The sequence below is a fragment of the Taeniopygia guttata genome, chromosome 35, assembly GCF_048771995.1.
Source record: "Taeniopygia guttata chromosome 35, bTaeGut7.mat, whole genome shotgun sequence".
Classification (NCBI taxonomy): domain Eukaryota; kingdom Metazoa; phylum Chordata; class Aves; order Passeriformes; family Estrildidae; genus Taeniopygia; species Taeniopygia guttata.
The window spans coordinates 1527821-1555712 of record NC_133060.1 but is presented as its reverse complement, the minus strand read 5'-3'; the positions used below and the strand labels follow the sequence as shown (position 1 = coordinate 1555712).

At 52.1% G+C, this 27892-nt stretch overlaps 1 protein-coding gene across 2 annotated transcripts; it reads right to left on the bottom strand.

Annotated features, from left to right (window-relative positions):
- Nucleotides 1-2295: 2295 nt before the first annotated feature.
- Nucleotides 2296-27158, bottom strand: RACK1 (receptor for activated C kinase 1). 2 transcript variants are annotated; one of them, XM_072921094.1, is made up of 8 exons: nt 26907-27158; nt 19927-20098; nt 14477-14624; nt 11327-11422; nt 11132-11242; nt 7152-7292; nt 5289-5399; nt 2296-2443 (listed from the first exon to the last, which is right to left on the bottom strand). In XM_072921094.1, exons 1-8 carry the CDS (start codon nt 27013-27015, stop codon nt 2378-2380), a joined length of 954 nt encoding a protein of 317 aa, XP_072777195.1. In that variant the 5' UTR covers nt 27016-27158; the 3' UTR covers nt 2296-2377. The 2 variants fall into 2 exon arrangements, with proteins under 2 accessions (XP_072777195.1, XP_072777194.1); XM_072921093.1 differs by lacking the exons at nt 2296-2443; nt 5289-5399 and adding an exon at nt 5968-6507 and having other exon boundaries at nt 7092-7292; nt 26907-27147.
- Nucleotides 27159-27892: the final 734 nt, after the last annotated feature.

Below are 27892 nucleotides of genomic sequence, written 5' to 3'. Positions count from 1 at the left end.
TAGAATTTTTGGGGGCCAAAGTGGAATTTCCATGTGGAAATTTTGTTAATTAATCCTCGTTATTTTTGTTAATTAATTAATTAAGGGCGACCCTGAGCTGCGTGTCCAAAATAATCAAAAAACAGGAAAAACAACAAAAAAAGAAAAAAAATCCCAAATTGATGAAAAAAAATCGAATTTTTGGGGGCCAAAGTGGAATTTCCATGTGGAAATTTTGTTAATTAATCCTCGTTAATTCTGTTAATTAATTAATTAAGGACGACCCCGGAGCTGCGTGTCCAAAATAATTAAAAAACAGGAAAAATCACCAAAAAAAAAGAAAAAAAATCCCAAATTGGTAAAAAATCGAATTTTTGGGGGCCAAAGTGGAATTTTCATGTGGAAATTTTGTTAATTAATCCTCATTAATTTTGTTAATTAATTAATTAAGGGGGACCCCGAGCTGCGTGTCCAAAATAATCAAAAAACAGGAAAAAACACCAAAAAAAAGAAAAACCCCCAAATTGGTAAAAAAAAATTAAATTTTTGGGGTCCAAAGTGGAATTTCTATGTGGAAATTTTGTTAATTAATCCTCGTTCATTTTGTTAATTAATTAATTAAGGACGACCCCGAGCTGCGTGTCCAAAATAATCAAAAAAGAGGGAAAACCACCAAAAAAAGAAAAAAAATCCCAAATTGATTTTAAAAAATCGAATTTTTGGGGCCAAAGTGGAATTTCCATGTGGGAATTTTGTTAATTAATGCTCGTTAATTTTGTTAATTAATTATTAAGGATGACCCAGAGCTGCGTGTCCAAAATAATCAAAAATCAGGAAAAACCACCAAAAAAAAAGAAAAAAAATCCCAAATTGGTAAAAAAAAATCGAATTTTTGGGGGCCAAAGTGGAATTTCCATGTGGAAATTTTGTTAATTAATCCTCGTTAATTTTGTTAATTAATTAATTAAGGGCGACCCCGAGCTGCGTGTCCAAAATAATCAAAAAACAGGAAAAAACACCAAAAAAAAGAAAAAAAATCCCAAATTGATAAAAAAAATCGAATTTTTGGGGGCCAAAGTGGAATTTCCATGTGGAAATTTTGTTAATTAATCCTCGTTAATTTTGTTAATTAATTAATTAAGGACGACCCCGAGTGTCCAAAATAATCAGAAAACAGGAAAAACCACCAAAAAAAGAAAAAAAATCCCAAATTGATAAAAAAAAATCGAATTTTTGGGGGGTAAATGGGAATTTCCATGTGGAAATTTTGTTAATTAATCCTCGTTCATTTTGTTAATTAATTAATTAAGGACGACCCGGAGCTGCGTGTCCAAAATAATCAAAAAACAGGAAAAAACACCAAAAAAAAGAAAAAAAATCCCAAATTGATAAAAAAAATCGAATTTTTGGGGGTCAAAGCGGAATTTCCATGTGGAAATTTTGTTAATTAATCCTCGTTAATTTTGTTAATTAATTAATTAAGGGCGACCCCGAGCTGCGTGTCCAAAATAATCAAAAAACAGAAAAAACCACCAAAAAAAGGAAAAAAAATCCCAAATTGATAAAAAAAAATCGAATTTTTGGGGGCCAAAGTGGAATTTCCATGTGGAAATTTTGTTAATTAATTCTTATTATTTTGTTAATTAATTAATTAAGGACGACCCCAGAGCTGCGGGTCCAAAATAATCAAAAACCAGGAAAAACCACCAAAAAAAAGAAAAATCCTCAAATTGGTAAAAAAAAATCGAATTTTTGGGGGCCAAAGTGGAATTTCCATGTGGAAATTTTGTTAATTAATCCTCGTTAATTTTTTTAATTAATTAATTAAGGACGACCCCGGAGCTGCGTGTCCAAAATAATCAAAAAACAGGAAAAATCACCAAAAAAAGAAAAAAAATCCCAAATTGGTAAAAAAAAATTAAATTTTTGGGGGCCAAAGTGGAATTTCCTTGTGGAAATTTTGTTAATCCTTGTTAATTTTGTTAATTAATTAATTAAGGGCGACCCCGAGCTGCGTGTCCAAAATATTTAAAAAACAGGAAAAATCACCAAAAAAAAAGAAAAAAAAATCCCAAATTGATTTTAAAAAATCGAATTTTTAGGGCCCAAAGTTTATTTATTTATATATATTTTTATATATATATATTTATATATATTTAATGAATATTCCCGAAATCCCCGAAACCTGAAAAAATTTTTAATATTTTTTTTTTAACCTAATTTTGGGGTTTTTTTCGCTTTTAAATTTTGGGGTTTTTTATTTACATTTTCCGCGAGAAACGACCCCAAAATCCCACCCCGATGACGTCATCAGAATTTTAATTTTTTAATTTTTTAAAGCTCCGTTTATTTACGGTTTTTTTCCTCAAATTTTGGGGCGAAAAAGGCGGATTTTGGGTCAGCGGGTGCCGATGGTCACTTGCCACACCCGCACCAGGTTGTCGGTGTAGCCGGCGAAGAGGGTCTGGGGGGGCAAAAGGTCAAAGGTCACCGCGGGGTCACGCAGGGAAAAGGTCAAGGGTCACGCAAAAGGTCAACGGTCACTCAGAGATCACGTAGGGGTCATTTAGGGGTCACTCAAGGGTCAAAGGTCACTCAGATCACTCAGGGGTCACTCAAGGGTCAAAGGTCACTCAGAGATCACATAGGGATCATTTAAGGGTCACCCAGGGGTCAAAGGTCACTCAGAGATCATTTAGGGGTCACTCAAGGGTCAAAGGTCACTCAGACCATTCAATGGTCACTCAGGGGTCACACAAGGGTCAAAGGTCACATAGGGATCATTTAGGGGTCACTCAAGGGTCAAAGGTCACTCAGACCATTCAACGGTCACTCAGGGGTCACGCAAAGGTAATTTAAGGGTCAGGGGTCACTCAAAGGTCATTAAAAGGTCACTCAGGGGTCACTCAAGGGTCAAAAGTCACTCAGATATCACTCAGGGGTCACTCAAGGGTCAAAGGACACTCAACGGTCACTCAGGGGTCACGCAAAGGTAATTTAAGGGTCAGGGGTCACTCAAAGGTCATTAAAAGGTCACTCAGGGGTCACTCAAAGGTCAAAGGACACTTAAAACTCACTCAGGGGTCATTGAAGGGTCACTTAAAGGTTACTGTGGGTCACTAAGGGTCAAAGGTCACTCAAAGGTCACTCAAATCCCCTCATCCCCAGGTGATGTCCCCAGGTGAGGTCAGGTCCTCAGGGCGGTCCCCAGGTCAGGTCCCAGGTGATGTCCCCAGGTGTGACGAGGTCCCACCCAGGTGATGTCCCCAGGTGTGACGAGGTCCCACCCAGGTGATGTCCCCAGGTGTGACGAGGTCCCACCCAGGTGATGTCCCCAGGTGTGAGGAGGCCCCCCCAGATATGAGAAGGTCCCCAGGTGGGTGATGTCCCTCCCAGGTGTGAGAAGGTCTCAGGTGATGTCCCCCCCAGGTGATGTCCCCCCCCCCAGGTGCTGTCCCCCCCTCCCCAGGTGAGGTCCCAGGTGATGTCCCCAGGTGAGGTCCCACCCTCCCCAGGTGATGTCCCCCCCAGGTGATGTCCCCCTCCAGGTGAGGTGATGTCCCCCCAGGTGATGTCCCCCCCAGGTGTGAGAAGGTCCCCCCCAGGTGATGTGACATCCCCCCCAGGTGACATCCCTGCCCAGGTGATGTCCCCCCGAGGTGTGAGAAGGTCCCCATGTGACGTCCCTCCCCAGGTGATGTCCCCAGGTGTGAGGTGATGTCCCCCCTAGGTGAGGTGATGTCCCCAGGTGAGGAGGCCCCCCCAGATGCGAGAAGGTCCCCAGTGATGTCCCCAGGTGACGGAAGGTTCCCCCCAGGTGAGGGAAGGTCCCCAGGTGAGTCCCCAATGTGGGTGAGGTCCCAGGTGATGTCCTCCCCAGGTGAGGTAATGTCCCCCCCCAGGTGAGGTCCCCCCAAGGTGATGTCCCCAGGTGTGAGGAGGTCCCCAGGTGATGCCCCAAGGTGAGGTAAGGTCCCAGGTGTGAGGAGGTCCCCAGGTAAGGTGATGTCCCCAGGTGGGTGATGTCCCTCCAGATGATGTCACATCCCCCCCAGGTGTGAGAAGGTCCCCAGGTGATGTCCCCAGGTGAGGTAAGGTCCCAGGTGAGGTGATGTCCCCCCCAGGTGATGTCCCCAGGTGATGTCACACCCCTCCCCAGGTGAGGTCCCCCCCAGGTGAGGTGATGTCCCCCCCCAGGTGATGTCCTACCCCTCCCAGGTGATGTCCCACCCCCCCCAGGTGATGTCCCCTCCCCAGGTGAGGTCCCACCCTCCCCAGGTGAGGTGATGTCCCCCCAGGTGAGTTGATGTCCCCAGGTGATGTCCCCAGGTGTGAGGTGATGTCCCAAGGTGTGAGAAGGTCCCCCCAGGTGAGGTGATGTCCCCCCAGGTGATGTCACACCCCTCCCCAGGTGAGGTGATGTCCCCCCCAGGTGATGTCACACCCCTCCCCAGGTGAGGTGATGTCCTCCCCAGGTGATGTCACACCCCTCCCCAGGTGAGGTGATGTCCCCCCCAGGTGATGTCACACCCCTCCCCAGGTGAGGTGATGTCCCCCCCAGGTGATGTCACACCCCTCCCCAGGTGAGGTGATGTCCCCCCCAGGTGACGTAATGTCCCTCCCAGGTGTGAGTAAGTCCCCAGGTGATGTCCCCAGGTGTGAGGAGGTCCTCCCCAGGTGATGTCCCACCCCCCCCAGGTGATGTGATGTCCCCAGGTGCTGTCCCCTCCCCAGGTGAGGTGATGTCCCAGGTGAGTCCCCAATGTGGGTGAGGTGATGTCCCCAGGTGAGGTCAGGTCCTCAGGGAGGTCCCCAGGTCAGGTCCCCAGGTGAGGAAAGGTCCCCAGGTGTGAGGAGGTCCCCAGGTGAGGTGACGTCCCCCCCAGGTGATGTCCCAGGTGAGGTAAGGTCCCCAGGTGAGGTGAGGTGATGTCCCCCCCAGGTGACACCCCTCCCCAGGTGAGGTCCCAGGTGATGTCACATCCCCCCAGGTGTGTGATGTCCCCCCAGGTGATGTCACCCCCCCCAGGTGTGTGATGTCCCCCCAGGTGATGTCACCCCCCCCAGGTGTGTGATGTCCCCCCAGGTGATGTCACCCCCCCCAGGTGTGTGATGTCCCCCCAGGTGATGTCACCCCCCCCAGGTGTGTGATGTCCCCCCAGGTGATGTCACCCCCCCCAGGTGATGTGATGTCCCCCCAGGTGCTGTCCCCTCCCCAGGTGAGGTCCCACCCCCTCCAGGTGCTGTCCCCTCCCCAGGTGAGGTCCCACCCCCTCCAGGTGCTGTCCCCTCCCCAGGTGAGGTCCCACCTGTCCGTCGGCTGACCAGGCCAGGGAGGTGCACTGGGGGGGTTCGGCTTTGCTGCTGGTGCTGATCACCTCCTGCTTCAGCTCGTCCACGATGATCTTCCCCTCCAGGTCCTGCGGGGGGGGACATGACACACCTGTCACACACCTGGGACACCTGGGACAGCTGGGTGACACCTGGGACACACCTGTCACACACCTGGGGACACCTGTCACACACCTGGGGACACCTGGGGACACCTGTCACACACCTCGGGACACCTGGATCTTGTCCAAATCCCACCTGAAACCCACCCAGATCCCACCTGGATCCTGCCCAGGTCCTGCTCAGATCCCACCTGGATCCTGCCGAGATCCCACCTCAAATCCCACCTGTAACCTCTCCAGATCCCACCCTGATCTTCCTCAGGTCCCACCTGGATCCTGCTCAAATCCCACCTGGATCCCACCAAGGTCTAACCCAGATCCTGCTGAGATCCCACCTGGATTGTGCCCAGATCCCACCTGAAACCCACCCAGATCCCACCTGGATCCTGCTGAGATCCCACCTCAAATCCCACCTGGAACCTCTCCAGATCCCACCTTGATCCTGTCCAGATCCCACCTGGATCCTCCTCAGATCCCACCCGGATCCCACCCGGTCCCACCAGGTCCCCCCAGGTCCCATCTGGATCCCCCCAGGTCCCCCCAGCTCAGAAACAGCCTCTGGGTCTCCCCACGGGGCGCTCGGAGACATCCCAAAGTTTCATCACAGCTTCAGGTGGACCTTCCCCGATTCCCACCACCCCCATGGGGTCATCCCACCACCGTGGGGTCATCCCACCACCGTGGGGTCAATCCCACCACCGTGAGGTCATCCCACCACCGTGGGGTCATCCCACCACTCCTATGGGGTTGTCCCACCACTCCCATGGGGTTGTCCCACCACTCCTATGGGGTTGTCCCACCCCTATGGGGTCATCCCACCACTGTGGGGTCATCCCACCACTCCTATGGGGTTGTCCCACCACCGTGGGGTTGTCCCACCACTGTGGGGACATCCCACCACCTCCATGGGGTTGTCCCACCACCACCATGAGGTTGTCCCACCACCACCATGGGGTTGTCCCACCACTTCTATGGGGTTGTCCCACCACCTCCATGAGGTCGTTCCCACCACCACCATGGGGTTGTCCCACCACCACCATGAGGTTGTCCCACCACCACCATGAGGTTGTCCCACCTCCATGAGGTCGTTCCCACCACCCCTATGGGGTTGTCCCACCACCCCTATGGGGTTGTCCCACCACCACCATGGGGTTGTCCCACCACCTCCATGGGGTTGTCCCACCACCATGGGGTCATCCCACCACTCCTATGGGGTTGTCCCACCACCATGGGGTCATCCCACCACTCCTATGGGGTTGTCCCACCACCGTGGGGACATCCCACCACCATGGGGTCATCCCACCACCACCGTGAGGTCATCCCACCACCCCTATGGGGTCATCCCACCACCCCATGGGGTTATCCCACCACCACCGTGGGGTCATCCCACCCCCATGTGGTTGTCCCACCACTATGGGGTCATCCCACCACTCCTATGGGGTTGTCCCACCACCCCATGGGGTCATCCCACCACTCCCATGGGGTTGTCCCACCACCGTGGGGTTGTCCCACCACCACTGTGGGGTCATCCCACCACCCCATGGGGTCATCCCACCACCACCATGGGGTTGTCCCACCACCATGGGGACGTTCCCACCACCATGAGGTCATTCCCACCACCGTGGGGTCGTTCCCACCACCCCTATGGAGTTCTCCCACCCCCGTGGGGTTGTCCCACCCGTGGGGTTGTCCCCCCCGGTGGGGTTGTCTTCTCCTCACCCAGATTTTGATGCTGGGCCCGGTGGCGGCGCACAGCCAGTAGCGGTTGGGGCTGAAGCAGAGCGCGTTGATGACGTCTCCACCGTCCAACGTGTACAGGTGTTTGCCCTCGTTGAGGTCCCACAGCATGGCCTGACCGTCCTGGGGACACCAGAACCACCGCCAGGTCCATCAGGGGGTGAGGGACACCAGGACGGCCTCGAGGAGCTCAAAAAGGTCTCCAGAACGTCCGGGAAGTTCTCGAGAACCTCCAGGAACATCTTGAGAACCTCCAGGAAGATCTTGAGAACCTCCAGGAAGATCCTCCAGGAGCTCCAGAACGTCCCCGTGACCCCCAAAAGGTCTCAAGGACCTCCAGGAAGTTCTCGAGAACCTCCAGGAACATCTCGAGAACCTCCAGGAAAAGTCCCAGGAGCTCCAAAAGGTCTCAAGAACCTCCAGGAAGATCTCAAGGACCTCCAGGAAGATCTTGAGAACCTCCAGGAAGATCCTCCAGGAGCTCCAGAACGTCCCTGTGAGCTCCAAAAGGTCTCAAGAACCTCCATGAAGATCTCGAGAACCTTCATGAGGATCTCAAGAACCTCCAGGAAGATCTCGAGGACCTCCATGAAGATCTCAAGGACCTTCAGGAAGATCTCGAGGACCTCCAGGAAGTTCTCAAGAACCTCCAGGAACATCTTGAGAACCTCCAGGAAGATCTTGAGAACCTCCAGGAAGATCCTCCAGGAGCTCCAGAACCTCCCCGTGAGCTCCAAAAGGTCTCAGGAACCTCCAGGAAGTTCTCGAGAACCTCCAAGAACATCTCGAGAACCTCCAGGAAAAGTCCCAGGAGCTCCAAAATGTCTCAAGAACCTCCATGAAGTTCTCAAGGACCTCCAGGAAGATCTCGAGGACCTCCAAGAACATCTTGAGAACCTCCAGGAAGATCCTCCAGGAGCTCCAGAACGTCCCCGTGAGCTCCAAAAGGTCTCAAGAACCTCCATGAAGATCCCGAGAACCTCCAGGAAAAGTCCCAGGAGCTCCAAAAGATCTCAGGAACGTCCATGAAGATCTTGAGAACCTCCAGGAAGATCCTCCAGGAGCTCCGGAACGTCCCCGTGAGCTCCAAAAGGTCTCAAGAACCTCCAGGAAGATCCCGAGAACCTCCATGAAGACCTTGAGAACCTCCAGGGAAGATCTCAAGGACCTCCAGGAAGATCTTGAGAACCTCCAGGAAGATCCTCCAGGAACTCCAGAACGTCCCCGTGAGCTCCAAAAGGTCTCAAGAACCTCCAGGAAGTTCTCGAGAACCTCCAAGAAGATCTCAAGAACCTCCAGAAAGATCTCAAGGACCTTCATGAGGATCTCAAGAACCTCCAGGAAGATCTCAAAGATCTTCAAGACGATCCCCCAGGAGCTCCAGAACAGCCCCATGAGCTCCAAAAGGTCTCAGGAACCTCCAGAAAGTTCTCAAGAACCTCCAGAGAAGCCCTCCAGGAGCTGAGGAACGTCCCAGGAGCTCCAAAAGGTCTCAGGAACCTCCAGGAAGTTCTCAAGAACCTCCAGAAAAGCCCTCCAGGAGCTGAGGAACGTCCCAGGACCACCCCAGGACCATTCCAGATCTTAAGAGGTTCCCAGAAGGTCCCGAGAACCTCCAGGAAGTCCTCAAGAACCTCCATGAAGATCTCAAAGATCTTCAAGACGATCCCCCAGGAGCTCCAGAACATCCCCAGGCGCTCCAAAAGGTCTCAGGAACCTCCAGAAAGTTCACAAGAACCTCCAGAAAAGCCCTCCAGGAGCTCCAAAAGGTCTCAGAAACCTCCATGAAGATCCCGAGAACCTCCAGGAAGATCCTCCAGGAGCTGAGGAACGTCCCAGGAGCTCCAAAAGGTCTCAAGAACCTCCATGAAGATCCCGAGAACCTCCCGGAAAAGTCCCGTGAGCGCCAAAAGGTCTCAGGAACCTCCAGGAAGTTCTCGAGAACCTCCATGAAGATCTTGAGAACCTCCAGGAAAATCCTCCAGGAGCTCAGGAACCTCCATTAAGACCCCAAGAACCTCCAGGAAAAGTCCCAGGAGCTCCAAAAGGTCTCAAGAACCTCCAGAAAGTTCTCAAGAACCTCCAGAAAAGCCCTCCAGGAGCTGAGGAACGTCCCAGGAGCTCCAAAAGCTCTCCAGAACCTCCAGGAAGATCCCGAGAACCTCCAGAAAAGCCCTCCAGGAGCTGAGGAACGTCCCAGGAGCTCCAAAAGGTCTCAGGAACCTCCAGAAAGTTCTCGAGAACCTCCAGAAAAGCCCTCCAGGAGATCCAAAAGGTCTCAGAAACCTCCATGAAGATCCCGAGAACCTCCAGAAAAGCCCTCCAGGAGCTCAGGACCGTCCCAGGAGCTCCAAAAGATCTCAGGAACCTCCATGAAGATCTCAAGAACCTCCAGGAAAGCCCTCCAGGAGCTGAGGAACGTCCCAGGAGCTCCAAAAGATCTCAGGAACCTCCGTGAAGATCCCGAGAACCTCCAGGAAAAGTCCCAGGAGCTCCAAAAGGTCTCCAGAACCTCCAGGAACATCTTGAGAACCTCCAGGAAGATCCTCCAGGAGCTGAGGAACGTCCCAGGAGCTCCAAAAGGTCTCAGGAACCTCCAGAAAGTTCTCGAGAACCTCCAGAAAAGCCCTCCAGGAGATCCAAAAGGTCTCAGAAACCTCCATGAAGATCCCGAGAACCTCCAGAAAAGCCCTCCAGGAGCTGAGGAACGTCCCAGGAGCTCCAAAAGGTCTCCAGAACCTCCAGGAAGATCCCAAGAACCTCCAGAAAAAGTCCCAGGAGCTCCAAAAGGTCTCAAGAACCTCCAGAAAAGCCCTCCAGGAGCTCCAAAAGGTCTCAGGAACCTCCATGAAGATCCCAAGAACCTTCAGGAAGATCCCAAGAACCTCCATGAAGTTCTCAAGAACCTCCAGAAATATCCTCCAGGAGCTCAGGAACGTCCCAGGAGCTCCAAAAGATCCCAAGAACCTCCAGGAAAAGTCCCAGGAGCTCCAAAAGATCTCAGGAACCTCCAGGAAGTTCTCAAGAACCTCCAGAAAAGCCCTCCAGGAGCTGAGGAACATCCCAGGAGCTCCAAAAGGTCTCAAGAACGTCCAGAAAGTTCTCAAGAACTTCCAGAAAAACCCTCCAGGAGCTCAGGAACGTCCCAGGACCACCCCAGGAACCATCCCATCTCTTAAGAAGTTCATTGGGGTATCCCAGAAGGTCCCAAGAACTTTCAAGAAGTTCTCAAGAACCTCCATGAAGATCCCGAGAACCTCCAGAAAAGCCCTGCAGGAGCTCAGGACCGTCCCAGGAGCTCCAAAAGGTCTCCAGAACCTCCAGGAAGTTCTCGAGAACCTCCAGAAAAGCCCTCCAGGAGCTGAGGAACATCCCAGGAGCTCCAAAAGGTCTCAGGAACCTCCATGAAGATCCCGAGAACCTCAATGAAGGTCCAGAGAACCTCCAGGAAGATCCTCCAGGAGCTCAGGACTGTCCCGTGAGCTCCAAAAGGTCTCAGGAACCTCCAGGAAGATCTCAAGAACCTCCAGAAACGCCCTCCAGGAGCTCAGGAACATCCCATGAGCTCCAAAAGGTCTCAAGAACCTCCAGGAAGATCTCGAGGACCCCCAGGAAGATCTCAAGAACCTCCATGAAGATCTCAAGAACCTCCAGGAAGATCTTGAGAACCTCCAGGAAGATCTCGAGAACCTCCTGAAATATCCTCCAGGAGCTCCGGAACGTCCCAGGAGGTCCAAAAGTTCTCAAGAACCTCCAGGAAAAGTCCCAGAAGCTCCAAAAGGTCTCAGGAACCTCCATGAAGATCCTGAGAACCTCCAGAAAAGCCCTCCAGGAGCTGAGGAACGTCCCAGGAGCTCCAAAAGGTCTCAAGAACCTCCAGAGAAGCCCTCCAGGAGCTGAGGAACGTCCCAGGACCGTCCCATCACCATCCCGGATCTCCAGAGGAGGACCCGGGACCTCACCTTGCCACCGGAGGCGCAGAGGGACCCGTCGGGGGACACGGTGACCGTGTTGAGGTAACCCGTGTGGCCGATGTGGTTGGTCTTCAGCTTGCAGTTGGCCAAGTTCCACACCTGGAGAGGAGAAATTTGGGGTGAGAAAGGACAAATTTGGGGTTTGGAGGTGGAATCCCACCAGGGAGGAGATGTGGGACAGACCTTGACCAGCTTGTCCCACCCGCAGGAGACGATGATGGGGTTGCTGCTGTTGGGGGAGAAGCGGACGCAGGAGACCCACTCGGAGTGACTCTCGTCCTGGGGGGACACGGTGGGGACACGGTGGGGACGCGGCAGGAGAAACCACCCGGAGGTCCCACGGGGGGTGGGGTGGGGAGAACGAGCAAAAAAACAGCGAAAATTGACCAAAACCATCAAAAATTGACACAAACCCAATGAAAACCCAACAAAAATCGACCGAAAACATCAAAAATGAGCCCAAAACCCAAAGAAAACCCAACGGAAATCGACCAAAACCATCAAAAATTATCCCAAACCCAACAAAAACCCAACGAAAATTGACCAAAACCAGCAAAAATTGGCACAAACCCAACAAAAACCCAACAAAAATCAAACAAAACCATCAAAAATTGACACAAACCCAACGAAAACGACCAAAAACCCAAGGAAAATTGACCAAAACCATCAAAAATTGACACAAAACCACCAAAAATGATCCCAAACCCAACAAAAACCCAACGAAAATCGACCAAAACCATCAGAAATGAGCCCAAACCCACCGAAAATCGACCAAAACCATCAAAAATGACCAAAAACCCAACGAAAATGACCAAAACCCCAACGAAAATCGACCAAAACCATCAAAAATGATCCCAAACCCAACGAAAATTAACCAAAACCATCAAAAATGAGCCCAAACCCAACAAAAATCAACCAAAACCATCAAAAATGATCCCAAACCCAACGAAAATCCAACGAAAATCGACAAAAACCATCAAAAATTATCCCAAACCCAACGAAATCGACCAAAACCATCAAAAATGATCCCAAACCCAACAAAAATTGACCAAAACCATCAAAAATTACCCCAAACCCAACAAAAATCGACCAAAACCATCAAAAATGAGCCCAAACCCAACAAAAATTGACCAAAAACCATCAAAAATTGACACAAACCCAACGAAAACGACCAAAAACCCAACGAAAATCGACCAAATCCATCAAAAATGAGCCCAAACACAGCGAAAATGACCAAAAACCCAACGAAAATCGACCAAATGCATCAAAAATGAGCCCAAACCCAACAAAAATGACCAAAAACCAAACGAAAATCGACCCAAACCATCAAAAATGAGCCCAAACCCAACGAAAACCCAAGAAAAATCGACCAAAACCAGCAAAAATGAGCCCAAACCCAACAAAAACCCAACGAAAATCGCTTAAAACCATCAAAAATGACCAAAAACCCAACAAAAATCAACCAAAACCATCAAAAATGAGCCCAATCCCAACGAAAACGACCAAAATCATCAAAAATTAGCCCAAACCCAACAAAAATCGACCAAAACCATCAAAAATGAGCCCAAACCCAACAAAAATTGACCCAAACCCACCAAAGATGACCCCAAACCCACCAAAAATTATCCCAAACCCACCAAAAATGACCCAAACCCACCAAAGATGACCCCAAAGCCCCAACAACAACCCCAAACCCACCAAAGATGACCCAAACCCCCGAGAATGACCTCAAACCCACCAAAGATGACCCCAAATCCTCAAGAACGGCCCCAAACCCACCAAAAATGACCCCAAACCCCTGAGAACGACCCCAAACTCACCAAAACTGACCTAAACCCACCAAAAATGATCCCAAACCCACCAAAGATGACCCCAAACCCACCAAAGATGACCCCAAACCCACCAAAAATGACCCCAAACCCCCAGGAACGACCCCAAACCCACCAAAAATGATCCAAACCCACCAAAAACAACCCCAAACCCCCGAGAAGAACCCCAAATCCACCAAGAACCACCCCAAACCCCCAAAAATGACCCAAACCCCCAAAAATGACCCCAAAACCCCGAGAACGACCCTAAACCCACCAAAGATGATCCAAACCCACCAAAAATGACCCAAACCCACCAAAGACGACCCCAACCCACCAAAAATTACCCCAAACCCACCAAAAATGACCCCAAACCCACCAAAAATGACCCCAAACCCACCAAAAATGATCCAAACCCACCAAAGATGACCCAAAACCCACCAAAAATGACCCCAAACCCACCAAAAATTACTCCAAACCCCCAAGATTGGCCCCACACCCTCCAAGAATGACCCCAAACCCACCAAGAATGACCCCAAAACCCTGAGAATGACCCCAAACCCACCAACGATGACCCCAAACCCACCAAAGATGACTCCAAACCCACCAAAAATGACCCAAACCCACCAAAAATGACCCCAAACCCCGAGAACTACCCCAAACCCACCAAAAATGACCCAAACCCACCAAAACTGACCCTAAACTCCTGAGAACGACCCCAAACCCACCAAAAATGATCCAAACCCACCAAAAATGATCCAAACCCACCAAAAATGACCCCAAACCCACCAAAAATGATCCAAATCCTCCAAAATCGATCCAAACTCACCAAAAATGACCCCAAACCCACCAAGGATGACCCCAAACCTCCAAGATCGGCCCCACACCCACCAAGAACGACCCCAAACCCACCAAAGATGACCCAACCCACCAAAAATGACCAAAAACCCACCAAAACTGACCCAAACCCACCAAGAACAACCCGAAACCCACCAAGAACGACCCCAAAGCCTCAACAACAACCCCAAACCCACCAAAAATGATCCAAACCCACCAAAACTGACCCCAAACCCACCAAGAACAACCCCAAACCCACCAAGAACGACCCCAAAGCCTCAACAACAACCCCAAACCCACCAAAAATGATCCCAAACCCCCAAGATTGGCCCCAATCCCACCAAAGATGACCCCAAACCCACAAAAATGACCCAAACCCACCAAAGGTGACCTCAAACCCCCGAGAACGACCCCAAACCCACCAAAGATGACCCCAACCTACCAAAAACGACCCCAAACCCCGAGAACGACCCCAAACTCACCAAAACTGACCCAAACCCACCAAAAATGATCCCAAACCCACCAAAGATGATCTAAACCCACCAAAGATGACCCCAAACCACTGAGAACGACCCCAAACCCACCAAAAATCGATCCAAACCCACCAAAAATGACCCCAATCCCCCGAAATCGACCCCAAACCCCCGAAATCGACCCCAAAACCCCAAAAATGACCCCCAAATCCCACCTGCACCGTGTACTTGCAGACCCCCAAGGTGTTCCACAGCTTGATGGTTTTGTCCCGCGAGCCCGACACGATCTGCCGGTTGTCCGAGGAGAAGGCCACGCTCAGAACGTCCTTGGTGTGACCCACAAAGCGCCTCGTGGTGGTCCCCCTGAGAAGATCGAGGTCAGAACCCCAAAAATCGGGGGAGAACCCCAAAAACCACAAAAAAAACCCCAAAAAACCAAGTGGGAAACCCCAAAAACCACAAAGGAAACCCAAAAAACCAAGTGGGAAACCCCAAAAACCACAGAGGAAACCCAAAAAACCAAGTGGGAAACCCCAAAAACCACAAAGGAAACCCAAAAAACACAAAGGAAACCCCAAAAACCACAAAAAAACCCCAAAAAACCAAGTGGGAAACCCCAAAAACCACAAAAAAACCCCAAAAAAACAAGTGGGAAACCCCAAAAACCACAAAGGAAACACAAAAAACCAAGTGGGAAACCCCAAAAACCACAAAGGAAACCGAAAAAACCAAGTGGGAAACCCCAAAAAACCACCAAAAATACCCAAAAACGGGAAAAAACGGGTAAGAATTGGGGTTGAAATAAAGATTTTAGGGTTGATTTTTGGGGTGAGACGTGTTGGGTTCCATAAATGATGATCTTCTCTTCCTGGACACCCCAAAAACCAGGAGGGGAACCCCAAAAACCACAAAGGAAACCCAAAAAACCAAGTGGGAAACCCCAAAAACCACCAAAAATACCCAAAAATGGGGAAAAACGGGCAAGAATTGGGGTTGAAAACAGGATTTTAGGGTTGATTTTTGGGGTGAGACACATTTGGTTCCATAAATGATCTTCTTTTCATGGACACCCCAAAAAACAGGAGGGGAACCCCAAAAACCACAAAGGAAACCCAAAAAACCAAGTGGGAAACCCCAAAAACCACCAAAAATACCCAAAAACGGGCAAAAATTGGGGTTGAAAAGAAGATTTTTGGGGTGTGATGATTTTGGTTCTATAAATGATGATCTTCTCTTCCTGGACACCCCAAAAACCAGGAGGGGAACCCCAAAAACCACAAAGGAAACCCAAAAACCAAGTGGGAAACCCCAAAAAACCACCAAAAACCACCAAAAATGGGGAAAAACGGGCAAGAATTGGGGTTGAAATAAAGATTTTGGGGTTGATTTTTGGGGTGAGACGCGTTGGGTTCCATAAATGATGATCTTCTTTTCCTGGACACCCCAAAAAACAGGAAGGGAACCCCAAAAACTATGGAACAAAACCCAAAAAACCAAGTGGGAAACCCCAAAAACCACAAAGGAAACCCAAAAAACCAAGTGGGAAACCCCAAAAACCACAAAGGAAACCCAAAAAACCAAGTGGGAAACCCAAAAAAACACCAAAAATCACCAAAAAATGGGGAAAAACGGGCAAGAATTGGGGTTGAAATAAAGATTTTTGGGGTGAGATGAGTTTTTGGTTCCATAAATGATGATCTTCTTTTCCTGGACACCCCAAAAACCAGGAGGGGAACCCCAAAAACCACAAAGGAAACCCAAAAAAACAAGTGGGAAACCCCAAAAACCACCAAAAATGGGGGAAAATGGGTAAAAATTTGAGGTGAAAAAGAGATTTTTGGGGTGTGATGAGTTTGGTTCCATAAATGGTGATTTTCTTTTCCTGGACACCCCAAAAACCACAGAGGAAACCCAAAAACCACCAAAAATACCCAAAAAACCAAGTGGGAAACCCCAAAAACCACAAAGGAAACCCAAAAAAACAAGTGGGAAACCCCAAAAAACCACCAAAAATACCCAAAAATGGGGAGAAACGGGCAAGAATTGGGGTTGAAATAAAGATTTTTGGGGTGTGATGAGTTTTTGGTTCCATAAATGATGATTTTCTTTTCATGGACACCCCAAAAAACAGGAGGGGAACCCCAAAAACCACAAAGGAAACCCAAAAACCCAAGTGGGAAACCCCAAAAACCACCAAAAATACCCAAAAATGGGAAAAAACAGGAAAAATTGGGGTTGAAATAAAGATTTTTGGGGTGTGATGAGTTTGGTTCCATAAATGATGTTCTTCTTTTCCTGGACACCCCAAAAACCAGGAGGGGAACCCCAAAAACCACAAAGGAAACCCAAAAAACCAAGTGGGAAACCCCAAAAAACCACAAAGGAAACCCCAAAAACCACCAAAAATACCCAAAAATGGGGAAAAACGGGCAAGAATTGGGGTTGAAATAAAGATTTTTGGGGTGTGATGAGTTTTTGGTTCCATAAATGGTGATTTTCTTCTCCTGGATACCCCAAAAACCAGGAGGGGAACCCCAAAAACCACCAAAAAACCCAAAAAACCAAGTGGGAAACCCCAAAAACCACAAAGAAAACCCAAAAAACCAAGTGGGAAACCCCAAAAAAACACCAAAAATACCCAAAAATGGGGGAAAATGGGCAAGAATTGGGGTTGAAATAAAGATTTTGGGGTTGATTTTTGGGTTGTGATGAGTTTTTGGTTCCATAAATGATGATCTTCTTTTCCTGGACACCCCAAAAACCAGGAGGGGAACCCCAAAAACCACAAAGGAAACCCCAAAAAACCAAGTGGGAACCCCAAAAACCACAAAGGAAACCCCAAAAAACCAAGTGGGAAACCCCAAAAACCACCAAAAATGGGGAAAAACGGGCAAGAATTGGGGTTGAGAAGAAGGACACCCCAAAATTTGAGCTGACCCCGGGGCTGCTCCCCCAAATTTTCTCCCCTCATCATTGCAGGACGCGTCGTCAGATCCCGCGGGATCGGATGGAAACGTCGGATTTAATCATCGGGAGAGGGGGAGCACCCCAAAAACCCCAAATTCCGACCCAAAAATTGGGGATTTACCCAAATTCTGACCCAATTTGGCCCCGGTGAGACCCCAAAACCCCCCAAAATTCCAGGTGGGACCCCAAAACCGACGTGGTGAGATCCCAGAGGAGAAGAGACAAAACCAACTCAAACCACCCCAAAAATTCGGGATTTACCCAAATTCTGACCCAATCTGACCCTGGTGAGACCTCAAAACCCCCCAAAACCCCCCAAAATTTTAGGTGGGACCCCAAAACGCACGTGGTGAGGTCCCAGAGGAGAAGGAACAGGAGCAAATCCAAAACCCCAAATCCCACCCCAAAAACCCCAAATTTACCCAAATTCTGACCCAATCTGGCCCCGGTGAGACCCCAAAACCCCCCAAAATTTCAGGTGGGACCCCAAAACTGACGTGGAGAGGTCCCAGAGAAGAAAGGATGGTGAACACCTGAAAGCACCCCAAAAACCCCAAATTTACCCAAATTCTGACCCAATCTGACCTTGGTGAGACCCCAAAACCCCCCAAAACCCCCCAAAATTTCAGGTGGGACCCCAAAACGCACGTGGTGAGGTCCCAGAGGCGAAGGAACAAGACCAGCTCAAACCACCCCAAAAACCCCAAATTTACCCAAATTTTGACCCAATCTGACCCTGGTGAGACCCCAAAACCCCCCAAAAACCCCCCAAAATTCCAGGTGGGACCCCAAAACGCACGTGGTGAGGTCCCAGAGGACATGGATGGAAAACAGCTCAAACCACCCCAATCCCACCCCAAAAATTCAGGATTTACCCAAATTCTGACCCAATTTGACCCTGGTGAGACCCCAAAACCCCCCAAAACCCCCCAAAATTTTAGGTGGGACCCCAAAACCGACATGGTGAGGTCCCAGAGGACATGGATGACAAACGGCTCAAACCACCCCAAAAATCCCAAATTTACCTAAATTCTGACCCAATCTGACCCTGCTGAGACCCCAAAACCCCCCAAAACCCCCCAAAATTTCAGGTGGGACCCCAAAACCCACGTGGTGAGGTCCCAGAGAACATGGATGACAAACGGCTCAAACCACCCCAAAAACCCCAAATTTACCCAAATTCTGACCCAATTTGGCCCTGGTGAGACCCCAAAACCCCCCAAAATTTGAGGTGGGACCCCAAAACTGACGTGGTGAGATCTCAGAGAAGAAGGGACAAGACCAGCTCAAACCACCCCAAAAATTCGGGATTTACCCAAATTCTGACCCTGGTGAGACCCCAAAATCCCTCCAAACATCTCCTACCCCAAAAATTCGGGATTTACCCAAATTCTGACCCTGGTGAGACCCCAAAACCCCCCAAAACCCCCCAAAATTTGAGGTGGGACCCCAAAACGCACGTGGTGAGATCCCAGAGGACATGGATGACAAACGTCTCAAACCACCCCAAAAATCCCAAATTTACCCAACTTTTGGGACAATCTGACCCTGGTGAGACCCCAAAACCCCCCAAAACCCCCCAAAATTCCAGGTGGGACCCCAAAACCCACGTGGTGAGGTCCCAGAGAAGAAAGGATGGTGAACACCTCAAACCACCCCAATCCCACCCCAAAAACCCCAAATTTACCCAAATTCTGACCCATTTTGGCCCCATTGGGACCCCAAAACCCCCCAAAATTTGAGGTGGGACCCCAAAACCCACGTGGTGAGGTCCCAGAGGAGAAAGGATGGTGAACACCTCAAACCACCTCAATCCCACCCCAAAAATCCCAAATTTACCCAAATTTTGACCCAATTTGGCCCCGATGAGACCCCAAAACCCCCCAAAATTTCAGGTGGGACCCCAAAACCGACGTGGTGAGGTCCCAGAGGAGAAGGGACAGGAGCAGATCCAAAACCCCAAATCCCACCTCAAAAATCCTAAATTTACCCAACTTTTGGGACAATCTGACCATGGTGAGACCCCAAAATCCCCCAAAACCCCCCAAAATTTCAGGTGGGACTCCAAAACCCACGTGGTGAGATCCCAGAGAAGAAAGGATGGTGATCACCTCAAACCTCCTCAATCCCACCCCAAAAATTTGGGATTTATCCAAATTCTGACCCAGTCTGACCCCGGTGAGACCCCAAAACCCCCCAAAACCCCCCAAAATTTCAGGTGGGACCCGAAAACCCACGTGGTGAGGTCCCAGAGGAGAAGGGACAGAAGCAGATCCAAAACCCCAAATCCCATCCCAAAAATTTGGGATTTACCCAAATTCTGACCCAATTTGACCCTGGTGAGACCCCAAAACCCCCCAAAATTTCAGGTGGGACCCCCAAAACCCACGTGGTGAGATCCCAGAGGACATGGATAGCAAACGGCTCAAACCACCCCAAAAATTTGGGATTCACCCAAATTCTGACCAATCTGACCCTGCTGAGGCCCCAAAAGCCCCAAAACCCCCCAAAATTTGAGGTGGGACCCCCAAACGCACGTGGTGAGGTCCCAGAGGCGCGGGGACAGGAGCAGATCAAAAACCCCAAATCCCACCTTAAAAATCCCAAATTTACCCAAATTCTGACGCAATTTGGCCCCGATGAGACCCCAAAACCCCCCAAAACCCCCCAAAATTCCAGGTGGGACCCCAAAACGCACGTGGTGAGGTCCCAGAGGCGCAGGGTGCCGTCCCAGGAGCCCGAGAGCGCGAACTGCCCGTCGGAGGAGATGACCACGTCGCTGACGAAGTGCGAGTGGCCGCGCAGCGCCCGCTGCGGGATCCCGTAGTTGGTCTCGTCGCGCGTCAACTTCCACATGATGATGGTCTTGTCTGGGGTGGACATGGGGGTGTCACCTCAGGGGACACCCCGGTTCCGCTGGGTTTGGGGTGGTTCCGGTGGGTTTGGGTCGGTTTTGGGTCATTTTCATTGAGTTTGGGTCATTTTTGGTCGGTTTCGGTCATACTTGTTGGGTTTGGGGTCATTTTTGTTGGGTTCGGGTCATCTCTGGTGGGTTTGGGTCATTTTTGTTGGGTTCAGGTCATTTTTGGTGGGTTTGGGTGGGTTCGGGTCGGTCTTGGGTCGTTTTGGGTGGTTTTTGTTGAGTTTGGGTCATTCTTGTTGGGTTGGGAATAGTTCTTGGTGGGTTTGGGTCAGTTTTGGTGGGTTTGGGTCATTCTTGTTGGGTTTCAGATAATTTTTGGTGGGTTTGGGGTCAGTTTTGTTGGGTTTGGATCATTTTTGGTGGGTTTGGGTCATTGTTGTTGGGTTTGAGTCAGTTTTGGTGGGTTCCGAGTTGTTCTTGGTGGGTTTGGATCATTTTTGGTGGGTTTGGGTCATTTCTGGTGGGTTTGGGTGGGTTCGGGTCGGTTTTGGGTCGTTTTGGGTGGTTTTTGTTGAGTTTGGGTCATACTTGTTGGGTTTGGGGTCATTCTTGGTGGGTTTGGGTCATTTTTGTTGTGTTTGGGTCATTCTTGGATGGTTTGGGTCAGTTTTGGTGGGTTTGGGGTCGTTCTTGGTGGGTTCGGGTTGGTTTTTGTTGAGTTTGGGTCATTTTTGTTGGGTTTGGGTCATTTTTGGTGTGTTTGGATCATTTTTGTTGGGTTGGGGGTCGTTCCTGGTAAGTTCGGGTCAATTTTGGTGGGTTTGGGTCATTTTTGGTGGGTTTGGGTCAATTTTGGTGGGTTTGGGCCAATTTTGTTGGGTTGGGGGTTGTTCTTGGTGGGTTTCGATCATTTTTGGTGGGTTTCAGGGAATTTTTGGTGGGTTTGGGTCATTTTTGGTGGGTTTGGGTCGTTCTTGGTAGGTTTGGATCATTTTTGGTGGGTTTGGGTGGGTTCGGGTCGGTTTTGGGTCGTTTTGGGTCGTTTTCGTTGAGTTTGGGTCATACTTCTTGGGTTGGGAGTAGTTCTTTGTGGGTTTGGGCCAATTTTGTTGGGTTTGGGTCAGTTTTGGTGGGTTTGGGCCAATTTTGTTGGGTTTGGGTCGTTCTTGGTGGGTTCGGGTTGTTCTTGTTGGGTTTCAGGTCATTTTTGTTGGGTTTGAGTCATTTTTGGTGTAATTGGGATCATTTTTGGTGGGTTTGGGTCAGTTTTGGTAGGTTTGGGTCAATTTTGTTGGGTTTGGGTCATTTTTGTTGGGTTTGGGGTCGTTCTTAGTGGGTTCGGGGTGATTTTTGTTGGGTTTGGGGTCATTTTTGGTGGCTTTGGCTCAGTTTTGGGTGGGTTCGGGGTGGTTTTTGTTGAGTTTGGGTCATTCTTGTTGGGTTCGGGTCATTTTTGGTGGGTTTGGGTCGTTCTTTGTAGGTTTGGGTCAATTTTGTTGGATTTGGGTCATCTTTGGTGGGTTTGGGGTCGCTCTTGGTGGGTTTGGGGTGGTTCTCATTGAGTTTGGGTCATTTTTGTTGGGTTTGGGTCAGTTTTGTTGGGTTTCAGGTCATTTCTGGTGGGGTTTGGGTCCTTTTTGTTGCGTTTGGATCATTTTTGGTGGGTTTCGATCATTTTTGGTGGGTTTGGGGTCGTTCTTGGTGGGTTTGGGACCATTCTTGTTGGTTTTGGGTCAGTATGGTGGGTTGGGATCATTTTTGGTGGGTTCAGGTCATTCTTGTTGGGTTTCAGGTAATTTTTGGTGGGTTTGGGTCAGTTTTGGTGGGTTTGGGTCGTTCTTGGTAGGTTTGGGGTAGTTCTCATTGAGTTTGGGACAATTTTGTTTGGTTTGGGTCAATTTTGGTGGGTTTGGGGTGGTTTTCGTTGAGTTTGGGTCATTCTTGTTGGGTTTGGGTCATTTTTGTTGGGTTTCAGGTAATTTTGGTGGGTTTGGGTCAGTTTTGGTGGGTTTGGGTCATTTTTGGTGGGTTTGGGTCATTTTCGATGGGTTTGGGTCATTTTTGTTGGGTTTGGGTCGTTCTTGGTAGGTTTGGGTCATTCTTGTTGGGTTTGAGTCAGTTTTGGTGGGTTTGGGTCATTTTTCGTGGGTTTGGGTCATTCTTGGTGGGTTTGGGTCAATTTTGGTGGGTTTGGGTCATACTTGTTGGGTTGGGGGTTGTTCTTGGTAGGTTTTGGTCAATTTTGTTGGGTTTGGGATCGTTCTTGGTGGCTTTGGGTCAATTTTGTCGGGTTCGGGTCATTTTTGGTGGGTTTGGGTCAGTTTTGGTGGGTTTGGGTCATTTTTACTGGGTTTGGGATCGCTCTTGGTGGGTTTGGGGTGGTTCTCATTGAGTTTGGGTCATTTTTGTTGGGTTCCGGTCATTTTTGATGGGTTTGGGTCATTTTTGGAGGATTTGGGTCATTCTTGTTGGGTTGGGGGTTGTTCTTGGTAGGTTTGGATCATTTTTGGTGGGTTTGGGTCATTTTTGGTGGGTTTGGGTCATTCTTGGTGGGTTTGGGGTGGTTCTCACTGAGTTTGGGTCAATTTTGTTGGGTTTGGGTCATCTTTGGTGGGTTCGGGTCATTTTTGTTGGGTTCAGGGTCGTTCTTGGTGGGTTTGGGTCATTTTTGGTGGGTTTGGGTCAATTTTGGTGGGTTTGGGTCGTTTTTGGTGGGTTTGGGTCATTTTTGGTGGGTTTGGATCATTTTTGTTGGGTTTGGGTCATTTTTGGTGGGTTTGGGGTCATTCTTGGTGGGTTTTGGGTCGTTCTGGGTAGGTTTGGGTCAATTTTGGTGGGTTTGGGTCATTTTTGATGGGTTTGGGTCAGTTTTGGTGGGTTTGGGGTGGTTTTCGTTGAGTTTGGGTCATTTTTGTTTGGTTTGGTGCCATTCTTGTTGAGTTCGGGTCATTTTTGGTGGGTTTGGATCATTTTTGGTGGGTTTGGGTCGTTCTTGTTGGGTTGGGAGTTGTTCTTGATGGGTTTGGGTCATTTTTTGTGGGTTTCAGGGAATTTTTGGTGGGTTTGGGTCAATTTTGTTGGGTTTGGGTCAGTTTTGGTGGGTTTGGGTCAGTTTTGGTGGGTTTGGGTCATTCTTGTTGAGTTTGGGTCATTCTTGTTGGGTTTCAGGTAATTTTTGGTGGGTTTGGGGTCATTTTTGGTGGGTTTGGGTCATTTTTGGTGGGTTTGGGTCATTTTTGGAGGATTTGGATAATTTTTGGTGGGTTTGGGGTCATTTTTTGGGGTTTTTGAACAATGTGGGGAGACCCCAACCCCCCCCCCCCACCCCTATAGTACCCCCACCCATGGGTGCCCCCAGCCCCATTTCTCCCATGGGTGCCCCCAGCCCCATTTCCCCCATGGGTGCCCCCAGCCCCATTTCCCACCCCCCATTTCCCCCATGGGTGCCCCCAGCCCCATTTTTCCTAATCTCCCACCCCCCATTTCCCCCATGGGTGCCCCCAGCCCCATTTCCCCCTCACGGATTCCGCCATTTCCCCCATGGGTGCCCCCAGCCCCATTTCCCCCCATCTCCCACCCCCCATTTCCCCCATGGGTGCCCCCAGCCCCATTTCCCACCCCCCATTTCCCCCTGTGGGTGCCCCCAGCCCCATTTCCCACCCCCCATTTCCCCCATGGGTGCCCCCAGCCCCATTTCCCCCCATTTCCCACCCCCCATTTCCCCCCATTTCCCACCCCCCATTTCCCCCCCATGGGTGCCCCCAGCCCCATTTCCCCCCCCATGGGTGCCCCCAGCCCCATTTCCCACCCCCCATTTCCCCCTGTGGGTGCCCCCAGCCCCATTTCCCACCCCCCATTTCCCCCATGGGTGCCCCCAGACCCATCTCCCACCCCCCATTTCCCCATGGGTGCCCCCAGCCCCATTTCCCCCATGGGTGCCCCCAGCCCCATTTCCCACCCCCCATTCCCCCCATGGGTGCCCCCAGACCCATTTCCCCCCATCTCCCACCCCCCATTTTCCCATGGGTGCCCCCAGCCCCATTTCCCCCCCCATGGGTGCCCCCAGCCCCATCTCCCACCCCCCATTTCCCCCCCCATGGGTGCCCCCAGCCCCATTTCCCCCCCCATGGGTGCCCCCAGCCCCATTTCCCCCCATTTCCCACCCCCCATTTCCCCCATGGGTGCCCCCAGCCCCATTTCCCCCATGGGTGCCCCCAGCCCCATTTCCCACCCCCCATTTCCCCCATGGGTGCCCCCAGCCCCATTTCCCACCCCCCATTTCCCCCATGGGTGCCCCCAGCCCCATTTCCCACCCCCCATTTCCCCCCCCATGGGTGCCCCCAGCCCCATTTCCCACCCCCCATTTCCCCCATGGGTGCCCCCAGCCCCATTTCCCCCATGGGTGCCCCCAGCCCCATTTCCCCCATGGGTGCCCCCAGCCCCATTTCCCACCCCCCATTTCCCCCATGGGTGCCCCCAGCCCCATTTCCCCCATGGGTGCCCCCAGCCCCATTTCCCACCCCATGGGTGCCCCAGCCCCATTTCCCCCATGGGTGCCCCCAGCCCCATTTCCCACCCCCCATTCCCCCCATGGGTGCCCCCAGCCCCATTTTCCACCCCCCATTTCCCCCATGGGTGCCCCCAGCCCCATTTCCCCCATGGGTGCCCCCAGCCCCATTTTCCACCCCCCATTTCCCCCATGGGTGCCCCCAGCCCCATTTCCCACCCATGGGTGCCCCCAGCCCCATTTCCCACCCCCCATTTCCCCCATGGGTGCCCCCAGCCCCATTTCCCCCCCCATGGGTGCCCCCAGCCCCATTTCCCACCCCCCATTTCCCCCATGGGTGCCCCCAGCCCCATTTCCCCCCCCATGGGTGCCCCCAGCCCCATTTCCCCCATGGGTGCCCCCAGCCCCATTTCCCACCCCCCATTTCCCCCATGGGTGCCCCCAGCCCCATTTCCCCCCCCATGGGTGCCCCCAGCCCCATTTCCCACCCCCCATTTCCCCCATGGGTGCCCCCAGCCCCATTTCCCACCCCATGGGTGCCCCCAGCCCCATTTCCCACCCCCCATTTCCCCCATGGGTGCCCCCAGCCCCATTTCCCACCCCCCATTTCCCCCATGGGTGCCCCCAGCCCCATTTCCCCCCCCCATTTCCCCCATGGGTGCCCCCAGCCCCATTTCCCCCCCCATGGGTGCCCCCAGCCCCATTTCCCCCCCCCATTTCCCCCATGGGTGCCCCCAGCCCCATTTCCCCCCCCATGGGTGCGCCCAGCCCCATTTCCCACCCCATGGGTGCCCCCAGCCCCATTTCCCACCCCCCATTTCCCCCATGGGTGCCCCCAGCCCCATTTCCCCCCCCCATTTCCCCCCCCCGCCCCCAGCCCCATTTCCCCCATGGGTGCCCCCAGCCCCATTTCCCCCCCCATGGGTGCCCCCAGCCCCATTTCCCACCCCCCATTTCCCCCATGGGTGCCCCCAGCCCCATTTCCCACCCCCATTTCTCCCATGGGTGCCCCCAGCCCCATTTCCCCCCCCATGGGTGCCCCCAGCCCCATTTCCCCCCATTTCCCACCCCCCATTTCCCCCATGGGTGCCCCAGCCCCATTTCCCCCCCATGGGTGCCCCCAGCCCCATTTCCCCTCACGAATTCCGCCATTTCCCCCATGGGTGCCCCCAGCCCCATTTCCACCCCCCATTTCCCCCATGGGTGCCCCCAGACTCATTTCCCCCATGGGTGCCCCCAGCCCCATTTCCCCCCCATGGGTGCCCCCAGCCCCATTTCCCCCCCCATGGGTGCCCCCAGCCCCATTTCCCCCGTGGGTGCCCCCAGCCCCATTTCCCCCATGGGTGCCCCCAGCCCCATCTCCCACCCCCGTGGGTGCCCCCAGCCCCATTTCCCCCATGGGTGCCCCCAGACCCATTTCCCCCCCCATGGGTGCCCCCAGCCCCATTTCCCCCCATTTCCCACCCCCCATTTCCCCCATGGGTGCCCCCAGCCCCATTTCCCCCCATTTCCCACCCCCCATTTCCCCCATGGGTGCCCCCAGCCCCATTTCCCCACCCATGGGTGCCCCCAGCCCCATTTCCCACCCCCCATTTCCCCCATGGGTGCCCCCAGCCCCATTTCCCACCCCCCATTTCCCCCATGGGTGCCCCCAGCCCCATTTCCCACCCCCCATTTCCCTCATGGGTGCCCCCAGCCCCATTTCCCACCCCCCATTTCCCCCATGGGTGCCCCCAGCCCCATTTCCCCCCCCATGGGTGCCCCCAGCCCCATTTCCCACCCCCCATTTCCCCCATGGGTGCCCCCAGCCCCATTTCCCCCCCCATGGGTGCCCCCAGCCCCATTTCCCCCCCCATGGGTGCCCCCAGCCCCATTTCCCCCCCCATTTCCCCCATGGGTGCCCCCAGCCCCATTTCCCCACCCATGGGTGCCCCCAGCCCCATTTCCCCCCATTTCCCACCCCCCATTTCCCCCATGGGTGCCCCCAGCCCCATTTCCCCCCCATGGGTGCCCCCAGACCCATTTCCCCCTCACGAATTCCGCCATTTCCCCCATGGGTGCCCCCAGACCCATTTCCCCTCACGAATTCCGCCATTTCCCCCCCCATGGGTGCCCCCAGCCCCATTTCCCCACCCATGGGTGCCCCCAGCCCCATTTCCCCCCCCATGGGTGCCCCCAGCCCCATTTCCCCCCCATGGGTGCCCCCAGCCCCATTTCCCCCTCACGAATTCCGCCATTTCCCCCTGTGGGTGCCCCCAGCCCCATTTCCCCCTCACGGATTCCGCCATTTCCCCATCGCCGCCCTCACCGCGCGACGCCGACAGGATCATGTCCGGGAACTGCGGCGTGGTGGCGATCTGGGTCACCCAGCCATTGTGGCCCTTCAGGGTGCCCCGCAGGGTCATCTGCTCCGTCATGGTGGCGGCGATGCGGGCGGGATCGCCGCGGATGGCGGCGGATTCGCGGAGATTCGCGGAGGCCGCGGCCCTGAGCCCTCCGTCCCCTCAGGAGGCGGCGGCGGAAAGAGAAGGAGCCACTTCCGGCAGAAACGGAAGTGACGTATTCCGTACGGAAAGATGGCGGCCCGCATGAGGGTGATACATCGGCGCCATTTTGTTGTACGGAAAATGGAGGCGGGATTCGGGGGGGGAACCTCGGAGAAGGTTCCAGAACCCCAAAAATGATCACGGGGAGCCCCAAAAATTCACAGTGACCCCCAAAATACCCCAGTGACCCCCAAAATACCCCAGTGACCCCCAAAATATCCCAGTGACCCCCAAAATATCCCAGTGACCCCCAAAAAATCCCAGTGACCCCCAAAATACCCCAGTGACCCCCAAAAAATCCCAGTGACCCCCAAAATACCCCAGTGACCCCCAAAATATCCCAGTGACCCCCAAAAATTCCCAGTGACCCCCAAAAATGATCACAGGGAGCCCCAAAATATCCCAGTGACCCCCAAAATATCCCAGTGACCCCCAAAATATCCCCAGTGACCCCCAAAATATCCCAGTGACCCCCAAAATATCCCAGTGACCCCCAAAGTGACCCCCAAAAAATCCCAGTGACCCCCAAAATATCCCAGTGACCCCCAAAAAATCCCAGTGACCCCAAAAGTGACCCCCAAAATATCCCAGTGACCCCCAAAATATCCCAGTGACCCCCAAAATATCCCAGTGACCCCCAAAAATGATCACAGTGACCCCCAAAATATCCAAATGACCCCCAAAAATTCCCAGTGACCCCCAAAATATCCCAGTGACCCCCAAAATATCCCCAGTGACCCCCAAAAAA